Genomic DNA, 12,821 nt, shown 5'->3' with positions numbered 1-12,821 from the left:
TGTAAGAAAACATTATTCTTACTGTACATTGAGCTCTATTCTTACTTACATTGTGACTCTCAAGCATGGCTTTGAGACATGCTGATAGAGCCATTACTGTTGTATTTCAAATGGAAGAGACTTTTACTAATCCTCTTTGGCATTCATCTCTAAATCTTGCTGAACTCAAGTAGCTTCAATTTTTGAAAGTTTATTTTTGACTTAAGTGATTTTCTTGCTATTACTAGATTTTTCAGGTGTTTCACCAGCTTAACAGTTATCTCAATAAGCCTTGTTTTCTTTTGCTCTTCATAGCAGGTTTAAGTCTGTTCCAAGGGGTCACAGCATTTCCTGCCCAAACAGCTTTTACTATAAGCATGCAGTCAGTATTTATTTTTCACTTTACCTAAAATTTAAATAACCCGCTCATGCTCATATTGAACCTTTTCCCATAGTACTTTCCCTATGAAAAAAAAAAAAAAGCCACCCAATAGACCTCCATGGGATGTGAGCAGTATTCTCATCAGGGAGCATAAAAATCCTACCTCATACTCACAATATACAAGTCACCCTTCCCCTTCCTGCTGTTTTTAATTACTCAGACTAATTTATTTCCAATTTTTAGCACCCATCTGCTAAAGTACACAGCAAACAAATTTATAGTGGGTCCCAAATTAAATATCAATGCAAAATCTTCCAGTCTCAAATTTGATTTATTTCAGTCATTCTGAAATTTAATAAAATGTTGGTGTTTATTTCATATTTAACTTACTTCTAGGCATATTGTTGATTTTAGTACTAAAAGTTAGCAGCCAAATTATTAAAGGCACTTTACGCAACATGGATGAAAAATGGACTGAACTCAAAGTCTCAAGTAAATTCAATTTCTGCACATGCATCTAGCAAATGTCTGCTGAACTGCATGTGAGCTCTTTGTACAACAAATAAATTGGTTGAGATCTTTAACGCCAATGACTTATTAAAGTATTTCTAAAATTTGAAATGCCTGAGCTTTAAATCTCAATATTTGTACCTAATGTCAGCTTGGTATGGCTTTTCTTCTTAAATCTAAAGACATATCATGTTTAAAAACTATGAAAACAGATAAAACTAGATAGCAGATTAGGTTATCTTTTGAAACACTACTTGTATTGGCCACTTAGCACTTTCAAAGTAATTTCTCTGGGTGGGTTGAAGCATTTCCTCTATAATACTACTGCACATGGTATAAAGTAAATAGTTTCATAAAGAATTGATTTTTGGTTCTAGGCAGCCTGTATAACTGTAAAAGAATAAGAGTGAGAATATTTTGCAGTTAAACTTGTACTTTGGAAGGAAGATTTGAATATCTAATTTTAATACTAAGCTTTGATTTTTCCTCAAGGTAGGTAACAGAAAAGAGAGCCAAAAGAGAAAAAGAGCAATGGAAACAATCCATGCAATCAAATCCCAAACAATCTTCAAATAACTTAAAGCTTAGTGTAACTCAATCAGCTGGATATTAACTGTCTTTCCTTCTAACACTGTATTGCTTTCTTCTTCCTCACAAACCCTATGGGCTCTCATACTTTTCTCTTACACTAGTTTTATAGAGCCTCTCTCTTCCTCTCACTCTTTCTTTCCTTTTTAGGACTAGCAAGAACTTAAAGAACCAAATGGATTTGTATTTGCAGTCATAAGCTAACTTACTCTGAAAATTCAAAGCCATAAAATTATTAAACTAGTGTTTTATTGCTTGATCTGCTTTTTGTTGTTTGTTTCTTCCTTCAGTTTATAAGTCATATTGACTGAAAAATATAAGTTACTGTAACACCTAGTCAATGAATGCATGGATAAACACAGAAGAATAAGCCCAGGGACCTGATGGACCTAGAGGAATACCCACTAAGACAAAAACTCTTACCTGGGTTCTCCATTATTCATCACAACACCTTTCTTTTCTCTAATTTTCTTTGGATTTCCAGAGAGTGTAACAACTACAGCCAATAGCAGCTCTCTTATAATTTCTTCCCTTTAATCGACTATTCATAAGTGGAATTTGACTATCAGCACAAATTCTTCTGAGGATTTCGGGACAATAAAAATGTTCTTCCTTGAAAACACTGATGGACTTCCTCAAAACACACACATACAAATATGAGTCTTCACATTAGCCAATGCCTTTTCCTTCTGCTGTGATACTGGTTTAGATGGGTAGAAACTACAGAAAGGTAACTGCTGCTGTATTTACCAATGCTTAAAACATTGCTGTGTTTTAACTAAATCCCCAAAGAATGCTGTCAGACTTTACTAATTTTGTTCTACAGAAATGGTCTGTGTAATATGGGGTAATAGGGAAGACGATATTGATAATCCTGAAATAAGGGAAATGGTAATACGAAGGCAAGCAATATTGCAGGGTCCACACATGACCATCATGGGCCTTATATTGTGAAATATGTTTGACACAAATCAATCAGAGGTATTGATTCATTTACCTCTGATTGATTGCCAAGCGGAATGCATTCATTTTTAAATAACCTAGAATGTTAACCCTAACCTCTAAAGATAATAATTTGAGACTTTATTCCATTTCTTACCCTCCTAATATATCAAATGGTGCTGCATTGATCATTCTAGAAAATACTCTTAAGTTAGAAATGTGAGTTGCTCCTCTCCCTTGTCCTCATCTGCACTGTTATCGTTCACTTAAGCCACCTTCTCTTAGGCTACCTGGATCACTGTGCATCTTCTATCTCTAATTTATTCAGCAGTAAGCATGAGCTCTTAAATAATTAAGTTGTGTCAGGTTACCTCTGATTAAACTATCAATTGCTGCCTATTGTAATCAGAACAAAATTCAAATGCTTCGCATTGATTTTGCATGGCTCTGTCTGAACCATATGGGCTTCATCATATCTATGCCTTTCCCCACTCCTCTCTCCCAGACACAGTTTTCAGATACACAGGCCTTCCTTCTTTCTCTGAAATGATGAATTAATGACTTCCTCAAGGGTGTTCATGGAAAACTCCTCCTTCAGAAGTACTTGTAGCTTGTTTCCTCTCATCCCTTTTATCTCAGCAAATGGCATCCTTTTCAAAAAGTCCATTTTTGATTACAAGCATCAGTTCTCACATCACTTCTCTCAAATACATCACACCATTTTTCTTTCTTCTTAGCACAAAATGTTATTTACTAGTTTATATATTTTTTGGTATATTGTCTGTCTCCTGCCATACTAAAATGTAAGCATCATCAGACCAGTTACCTTGTCTAACTTGCTTATTTGCCAAATTCCCAAACCTAGAACAAGCACCCAATTGATATTTATTTACTAAGCTTCATTGAATAGGTGAATGAATAAATGAATGACTGCCAACCACATAGGTTGCTGTAGAGATCATATAATTTCAGTAGGAAAAATGTGAAAAAAATTAAAGCATCCTGAAAACATAAAAGATTTCTGTTGCTATGCAATATTAGTAATTTATACTAAGTTAATGGCATAATTGATAAAGTAGTGTGTATTGTTGGTCAGTGTTGGATAATGCCATGGTATTTTTCTCTCATACCATAAGAATGGTATGCCCCTAGTGTTATAGGTCATTAGCGGGTAGTGGTGAACTCTAGCCAGTGTTTGTGTTAGAATGACAATACCAGGACTCAGCAAAAGGGCTGGGATTCTGAGTTAGTGATTGCATTTATAAATCTTACTGATTTTTAATAAAAATCTCAGGAACACAGATGCTGATTAGACACAATTGGTAATCCTTTCACCAGATGAGGCAAAAATCTCACCCAGAGCTACCATCATTATACTATACTTTCAGAGCTTAATTATCTTTTAAGAATGCCTTAAAATTAATAGTGTTGAATAAAGCAGAATATTTTAAGAAAGTATACTTGCTATTTTATATTTTTAGACCAATAAAATATACCATTAAAAGTTTTAGAAAATGCTCACAAGGTCTTATATAATCTAAACACCAAACCTATTTTAAATCTTTAGAATCTATATTTTTGCAAAAGTTTGAAGTTTCCTAATTATTCCAGTTACTTGGTCTATGTGGATTGAAGCTTCAATAAATTCATACTGTGAATGCTCTCTCTCTTAGTATATGTCTTTCCTCTCCTTATATACCTTCATCTCTAAAGAAAACATAATTTTAAACTCATTTCTGTTATTAGCCTTATGCCTAAAGTTTTGTTTTTCACAACTATCCTCAAATACCCTAGGAACACTCAAAACAAGCAACCACGTCAAGTTTTACTTTTTTTCTTCCCTTCCCATTTTTAATGTTCATTTTTTCATTATAAGAAGAAAGGGCTAAAATGATAAATTGTTATTAAAGAAAAACTCAGCAGTAGAAAAATCTTAAGGAATTATGTATTCATAGTTCTAAAGTTAATCTGTAAGCTGTCTTGAAAGTCTTGAAGATGTCAATGCAAAGCAGAGAATTTAGGAAGAAATATCCTTTTGATTGTAAGAATAAGACAAGAGATGATCTGTGGTACCTTGATCTTCCCTAAAGAAGAAATGTTATTCTTTTGACTAAAATGAGGTCGCCTTGCAACAATACCTGTTTTTGGTCTGAAGGCTAAGCCAGCCAGGACAATGAGGTGCATGTAATTCCAGAAGAGATGTCTGACTGTTAATAAGAATGCATTATGAGATAAAGTATAATGCCGGTATCTTAGCGAAACCACACTATCTTCTTCAAGAAGCTTTTTGCTTTCTTTTTGCCCTTACTTAACAAAGTTAGAAGGAATCTCATATGAAAAAGTACTTTCTTAACTTGTTTTCTATAAAAGACATAGTTATGATATTCATGTGTAAATGAAAACTTTCATATATACATGGCTTTATCCATGCTTATATCTAAGAAAAATAAGATAAAAGATGAGTTTACAGTCAGAAGATATTAATTGAATATTAAAATTACTTTTCATTGTTTCTATAGTAAAGACATCTTTGACAAGTGTTATATATTTACAACTATTTTGGAATGTTTGAGAACCCCCAAATGTAGATAATATATAATCATTCAACAAATATGAGTAGCCAAGGTATTGAACAATATCAGTGCCACAATCATTAGCAACTTAAGCATTAGCCTCCTGCACTGATGATACAAGAATCTGACCTACTGGGAGATCAGCAACAAATGAGTGGGCCCATTTATTTAAACATACTATTGCATTTTTTAAACTAGAGTTGGATATCTAATAGCAGACTAAATGTAATGTAATCTACATGAGAAAGTTGTTATGGCATGTTCAAAAGCATACTAAATACTGCTGTTTTATTACTGAAATGATTTCTACTGTCTAGTCTGTAATAAGGGAATGTCTTGACTTTGAAATAACATTTTGAAATGTTTAACTGTTAAAAATATTTTATAAAATGAGAAAATAATATACTTTATTTGATTTCAATAATCAAAGTAACCTTTGAGCAAGAATGAATTCAGAGCATATATGTATTCATATTTTAATAGTGTTTAAATTCCAAATCTACTCCATATCAATATATAATTAGTATCAAACATATTTGATTTGCTTGTTATTATAAACAGAGTGGCAAAGGCACATATGATATACTCTAAAAACCATTGATAAAAGCACTATACCGAAGTCTCTCAGAGAAATGCATTGTTATTGTTGTTTTTCCATAAATTCAACTTATGTTTTTTAAATGCAAGATCAGTTTAACTATTTTACCAGATCTTAATGGCCACTATCTAATAGTTTGATTCCAATTTATTTACTACTCAGTTTCATCAATTAATTTAGTCTGGAAGCTCAGTCAGAATAATCAGGTTTGTATAGAGATAGTTTAAATCAATAGGATGGAGAAAGAGCAACTAACTAAATTTTGGTATCTCTGAATTCAGAACAGAGTAATAAACAAAACATTTTCTAACTTGGTCTTATAGTTATGCTGGGGGGAAAGGGAGGCCACCAAATCACTTATAAAGAGAAAATATAGATGTAAAATTATGATTTCAGCTTATCACAGAAAAACTTCTAATAAAAAAATATATATACATTTTGAAAGTCTAAGATTTCTTGTTCTGGTATGTTGAAAAATTTTCTGAAACTTTTGTTCCCATTTCTATAATATGGAGAGTTCAGAAGTACTTGGAGAAATTAACATTTTATTCAAGTGAGAAAGCACAGAACAGTGAGAATGGTAATTAAATATTATGGCAAGTACAATACTTTTCAAAAGTAAGTGAGCTAAATATATCTACTGGCTCACAGGTAAATTAGTCAAAAAAGTAACTTTTTAAAACATCCAGTAAATTTTTAGAGATATGTCCATGTTTTGGCATTTAATATTTAAATAATCAAACCTTTTACTTAAGAAATTAACAAGCTCTAAATATCTCTTTCCAAATAGAACTGGGGAATGTTCCCAAGGCCTGAAGACTGTTGGATTTGTGATTCCTGTACTGCAATTTCATTTCTATGCCTCTATGTAATGGGTTGTTGTGCAGGTTAAATTTGTAGACTGACAATGCATATGAAAATGTAAAGCAACTCTGCAAAAGATAAAAAGTATCACGACTCTTTTCTGTTGGGTTGGTTAGATTAATTTTGTTCTTCCCTCCCCACCAAAAATACAAACAAATAAAAAGCCCAGAGCCTTATTGTTTCCCTCTCTATATATCAAGGGAGTATTTTGCCTTATTCTTAGATTAAATATGGAAAGCTAGATTTCTTCGGGAATGCAAGAAATTTTTTTTGAACTGCCTAGAGTAAACATAACTATTTCCTGATAGAAGTTTAGTTCAATACAGTCTTAATTAACTGATTATAAGAGTACTCAACTTTTTGCTTCAGCATTGCAGCTACTAAAAATATTGTTTCAAATTATAAGCATCAGTGTGTCATAAATAAAGGTATTTCAAAGGCAAATTAATTTTGACATCTATTCCTTACACTATCTGATTCTGTTAAAATAAAATATTTATCATATGTAAATTTATTCAGTAGGATAGTGCATGTTGGGAGTTGAAATTTAACTCTTAAAATTTTCTTCATTTAATATTTTTGTTTTTCAGAAAGGCATATATTGTCTTAAATTTTGAAAAATAAAAGTTTCATTTAAAAAACTTATCTCTAATTTTCAGGTTAAAGTGTTGTTTTTATAAATATTTGTGCCAAGTCAGGCATTTTATTCTATTTTTACTTTTTTTATTGATGTTTGAATACAATTGTCTCCATTTTCCCAAGACAGCCATTTTAAAGAAGATTTTATACACATATCCACACACACACTAGGTTGGTTCTACTTACTACTAAATTAGTTTAACTAAAGATATCATGGTTGTACCATCATGTTTAACTTTTAGTATCAATTCTACTTTCTTGAATGCATCTATCTAGAATAAAGACAAGTGTGTCCTTTATGTGAGAATTATTTTGAAAACCATCACAGAAGATACAGAAATCAATCAATACATCTGGTTGCTACATTTTACTACACGGAATTCCTACAACTACAAAGGAATTAATGAAATGGAGGTACACATTTTATAAAAGATGTAAAAATTACTAGAAGCATGAAAAAATTGGATTATAATATGTAGAATGGAGAGAAAATATAGCTATCCCTCACCATCATAATCCTTGCAGAAGACCAAGTCATGTTTAGTTCAAGCAACTTTATTTTTATTTATTTTTTATTGAATTTATTGGGATGACATTAGTTAATAAAATGATATAGGTTTCAAGTGTACAACTCTGTATTACAGTATTTGTATGTTGTATTGTGTGTTCTCCACCCAAAGTCACTCATGCCCCATTTACCCTCTTTTATTTCTCCCCATCCCCCTTCCCTCTGGTAATCACCATACTGTTGTTTGTGTTTATGAGTTTTGCTTTTTTTTTGGGGGGGGGGAGCTTAATCCCTTCACCTTTTTCTTTCAATCGCCCTATGTCCCTCTCCTCTGAGAAATGTCAACTTGTTTGTATCTATTATTCTGTTTCTATTTTGTTAGTTTATTTTGTTCATTAGATTCCACATATGAGTGAAATCATATGGTATTTGACTTTCTCTGACTGGCTTATTTCACTTAGCATAATACTCTCCAGATCCATCCTTGCTGTTGCAAAAGATAAGATTCCCTTCCTTTTTATGACCAAATAGTATTCCACTGAGTATATGTACCACTCTTTTAAACCACTCATCTTCTGATGGGAACCTGGACTGCTTCCAAATCTTGGCTATTATAAATAATGCTGCAATGAACATAGGGGTGTATATATTCCTTTAAATTAGTGTTTGGGGATTCTTAAGTTATATTCCCAGAAGTGGGATTGCTGGGTCATAAGGAAGCTCCATTCTTAACTTTTTGAGGAATTTCATGCTGCTTTCCACAGTGGTTGGGGAACTCCATACTGCATTCCCACTAATAGTGCACTAGTGTTCCCTTTTTACCACATCCTCTCCAACACTTGTTGTTGGTTGATTTATTGATTATAGCCAGTTTGACTGGTGTGAGGTTAAATGGAGCATATCTTTATTGTACACCTTAAGCTCTAAAAAAAAATACTGACAAGGCAAGTAGCAAAAAACTGATGTCCTGAATCCAAGACAATTGCAAACTAAAAATCTCTGCATTTCTCCACTGTAAATTACAAATAACATTTGAAAAGTGTCATCTTATTATTAAGAATATATTATCTATATCATCTATCCCTTACCCTTTCTAAGTGTTTTATATGCATTCAAAAATATCACTTCCATCTGAATAATTATATCCAGCTTTGCATTTATAGAACTTCCTTCAAATTATTTTATACTTCAAATATTTTATAAGACATTTATAATGAAATCAGAAGAAAGTATTTATTTTAAGAAAGTATAATTTATCTAAAGTTACTTTAATCTCTCCTTTAAGAAATAGTCATTTGGATTCAGCCTCTTCCTAAAACCATTTGGTTTTCTCCCCACATTTCTTTCCTTTCCTTATTCTGTTTCTGCAATTCACTTTCTTTTTCTTTTGTTTTAACATATTAAATTTTTATTTATTTCCCCATTGTTGCATTTCCTTCTTACCAGTTTCAACTTGAGAGAGAGAGAAGAAATCTCCAAGATTACGGAGGTCTCTTCAAAACAAAACTTGATGATATTTCTGGATATGAAGAGACAAAGTCCATTCTTTTTTTGAGGGGAGAAAGGTTAAACTTTTGACATACACATGATCGCCACTTTTGGATGATTTTATAGACATACACATTTAAATGATTAGAACAGCATAAACTTTAATTACTTGTGAATATGTTTCCATATATTGTCAGACTTAAGAATTTAAGAGACTACTCTTAGGTCTATCAACAGCCCTCTCATTTTTCAGATAATTTAACAATTTAAAATATTCTTTTATTAAGTCTTAATCCTTACCAAGCCATGTTCTGATATAACACTGTTATATGATGCATTGGTTGATTCTAATGAATGAGATTTATCCTCCACATTTTCCTGTTAAGAGTTACAAAGATTTTCCTTTTTCAGATGGGATGAAATCTAATAAGAACTGACATGGACATTAGCTTAACCCTTTATGAAAATCAATATAAACTAAGAAAATTATTTACATATATATACGGATTTAAAGGACAAGTGAATGCATATAAATTGAAGAAAAACAGACAAGTTAAACTATTTTTCTATTTAAAAATATTTGAATTTAAACTCGTAAATTTATATAGGAAAAAGAAACACTGGTAGAGAGTAGTACAATCATTTCTATTTCGTCCAGAGAGGTTAAGAAGGTACCCATTACCTACCCATTACTCAATATGTGCTTGGAGAACCTGAAAGTGATTTCACATTTTCTGGCATGAAACTCTAACTCTTGCACTAGAATACACACACCTGTGTAATTCATGCCTGCTTTATTCTTCAGGGACAGTTGACAGAAGCCTTTGCCAAAACTACATTGCATTAACCTCTTTCTTAATTTTATATCCGTGTCTTCTATTTCAGCATTTCATGAGGAGGTTTGTCATAATGCAGCAGGACTTTCTTTCCTAACTTTCAACAAAATTCCTCTCCATTTTTTTTCTTTTGTCCAAATGAGACTCATCCTTTTCACTTTCGGTAACTAGCTGTGACAATTTTAGCTCTTTTCTAACAGTTTTGAAAGTGGTGCTAAATATATACATACACACATACACACATATCAGTGGAAGAGCATTGGTCTACAACTATTTTTACTTGTGCTATCTGATACACTACTTGTTATACTGACATGGTGATACAACATGACACTTTCAGTTTAAGGAAAAAGTAAGATTCCTTTTCCATGTTTCTGTTTATCTATCAGATGTCCTCTCCTGCATGGAACTAAATGGGTAATAAATGGGCACTACATTGCCATCATTTTAGTTATTTAGTTTCCTGTTTCAGAAGGAGGCTGGGAGATTTTTTGTTATATTTAAAACTATCTTCAGGTATTCATCCCAACCTTTGAAGCAATGGCTCTATCCCTCCTCAAAACACTGAGGACTCAGCTCTAGATGAGTTCAATTTCTGGAAACTGGGATTCAAACAGCCCAGTAGCAGTAGTCTGACAGTGCCATTATTTCACTAGCACACAGGGCTGAGAAGCTTCGTTGTGTTCACCTGCTCTGGTCAAACTTCAAAATTCTTCCTAAGAAAGGTTAAGAGCTGATTGTTCCAGTGCAAAACATCATTGTTCCAAATTAAAGCAATGTGCTTCCATTTTATCAATGTAGTTTTTAACTATTCCACACCAACTGCAAGAGAAGTTAAGCCAAGATCAGAAGCCATATGGTTAGGTGGCAATGATATGTTTAAAATGCACAATCTCTGGAAATGTCAGACTTTATGAAGGAACTCATATTAGTTTCACTACTAGTAAAGGAAATGACCTGTGGGGTACATTATAAAGACTGTATTCTGGTTGCCAACCACAGGTTAGCTAGAAACACTAAAATCCATTCCTGGTTTTTTTTTCTAAAATGAAACAATTTTTGGTCAATTCCTAATTCCCTTCATATAAACACAGTCATTAAATATCCCAAGACAACTGTGCCTGTTTGCTTGGCCCTGGGATCCAGGTATCATCATTCTTATCTTTCTTACTTCTCTTTTTGGTAATTCCCCCCCGCCCCCAAGCCAGTTGAAATGTATTAGTCAATGTGAACTCATGATTTAAAAAACAACTGAGATCTATGATACTGATTTGACTTTTAGCAGTTAACTCTTCCAATGCCAGCTGCCCAAATATTTGTTCACTTTTTGTTTTCTTTTTTCACCTGTGCAGATTTTCTCAAAAAATATCAAACTAGCACAGGGATTCCTAGATTTTAAGATCCAAAGTTTACAGAATCCAGGTTTACTATAAACCCCATCTCCTCTCTCTTCTGCTCCCCATACACATTCCCATTTAAACTTCTGCCATTCATTAGCTAGTATTTGGAGGAAAAACAAGGGCAAAATGCCAGTGGTGAGTGAGCATCTTCGTGTACCATGAGCTGTGTCACAGACCTTTGGAATAAAAACAAACAAACAAAAAAGTCAAGTTCAAGTAGGTGCCTGCGTTCAAAAGCGCCCTGAAGCCTTAGCCTTTCCGCTGCGGCCAGAAACCTCTCTGGAATCTGCCCCAGGAAGGGGCTACGGAAACGAAAAGGGCTTGAGTGGCCTCTTTCGCCTCTCCTAAGACCCTAGGTGCAGCAGGTAAGGAAGTTAACCCCGAGGCTAAGTTGAGGGAACACACACATAACGCAGAGCATCCGGAGCCCGCAAAAGCTCGAAGCCCTGGAGTCAGCGCGGAGGGAAGTCTTAGGAAAGCGAATTCTTATCCAACATCTGCAGCGCTTGGGATGCGCGGGCAAAAGCGCGCCGTCAGTTCCAAACGCTCCCGGGGGACCAGATCAAGACGGGTCAAGAGCCAAAAGGGAAAAACTGCGGGTGAGCCGCGGATTCTGGCACCTGGTTCAGAAATCCCCCACGGCACCCCTCACCCTGCAGGAGGCCCGCACACAGTGGCCAACCGGACCCGGGGAGTGGGGCCGCAAGGACTTAAGTTTCACACTCACTTATCTGCAAGCATCTTCCAGCAGGAAAGCCGAGGAAGGGGCAAGAAAAGGGGAAGGTGGTCTCCTTACCTGGGTCGGCTCCCACCGTCAGCACCTTGGCGATAGGCAATAATCCCGAGAGAGTGAGTAAGACGAGGAGAAACTCGGACATGGTGCTCGCCCGGCGAGGAAGCCTGCGCTGGAGACTGCTGGGCTGCACCCTCGGCCCGGCGGCGGCGGCTCGGAGCCCGGAATAGAGCAGCGTCATATACAAATGTCACTAGGAAGTCTTCAGCTCAATGAGCCCAGCCTGTCCGCCTTCTCTTGCCTGGAGCAGGATGTGAAAGGTGCACGGATGCGCGCGAGTGGGAGAGACAGTGCGTGTGAGCGCGAGTGAGCCGCTCGTGTGTCTTGACTTTTCAATGCAGGGTACGTCTGATCTTACATCACGCAAGAGGGGCAGTGAGAGGTGCCAGCGGATGGGAATTCACTGATTAATCACAGAATCCACCGCACACCCCTTCGTCGTCTACATAAATCACGTCTATTACTTAGTAAGAGACATTTAACACAACAGGAAAATACCACCGTGAACTGAGAGCGCCACAAATCACAATTATATCGGTCTCCTTGAAAGGAAAGTAACTCCAAGCTCGTTCTGTAGGGATTTGGTTCTTTAGAAGGGGGAGACTTCTGCTTTGGGCTGAGCCAGCCAGGCGCTCCGGAAGCTCCGCATTTAACAGCCAGCTGGAAATTATCAGCTACAGCGCCGGGATGCTTCTCTCCGCCACACAGTTTTGATCCCTTC

At 35.1% G+C, this 12,821-nt stretch overlaps 1 protein-coding gene across 1 annotated transcript in view; it reads right to left on the bottom strand.

Annotated features, from left to right (window-relative positions):
- The window catches only part of LRP1B (LDL receptor related protein 1B), a 1,811,620-nt gene extending 1,799,403 nt beyond the window's left edge, over nucleotides 1-12,217 (bottom strand). The window contains exon 1 of the mRNA XM_045853515.1: nucleotides 12,104-12,217. Within this exon, the coding sequence (XP_045709471.1) occupies nucleotides 12,104-12,185 (82 nt within the window). The 5' untranslated portion in view covers nucleotides 12,186-12,217. The remainder of the gene's footprint in view (nucleotides 1-12,103) is intronic.
- Nucleotides 12,218-12,821: the final 604 nt, after the last annotated feature.

The sequence above is a fragment of the Phyllostomus hastatus genome, unplaced genomic scaffold, assembly GCF_019186645.2.
Source record: "Phyllostomus hastatus isolate PE091 unplaced genomic scaffold, TTU_PhHast_1.1 phas_contig_1, whole genome shotgun sequence".
Classification (NCBI taxonomy): domain Eukaryota; kingdom Metazoa; phylum Chordata; class Mammalia; order Chiroptera; family Phyllostomidae; genus Phyllostomus; species Phyllostomus hastatus.
The sequence above is the reverse complement of the archived record's forward strand: the minus strand, read 5'-3'. Positions and strand labels throughout refer to the sequence as shown.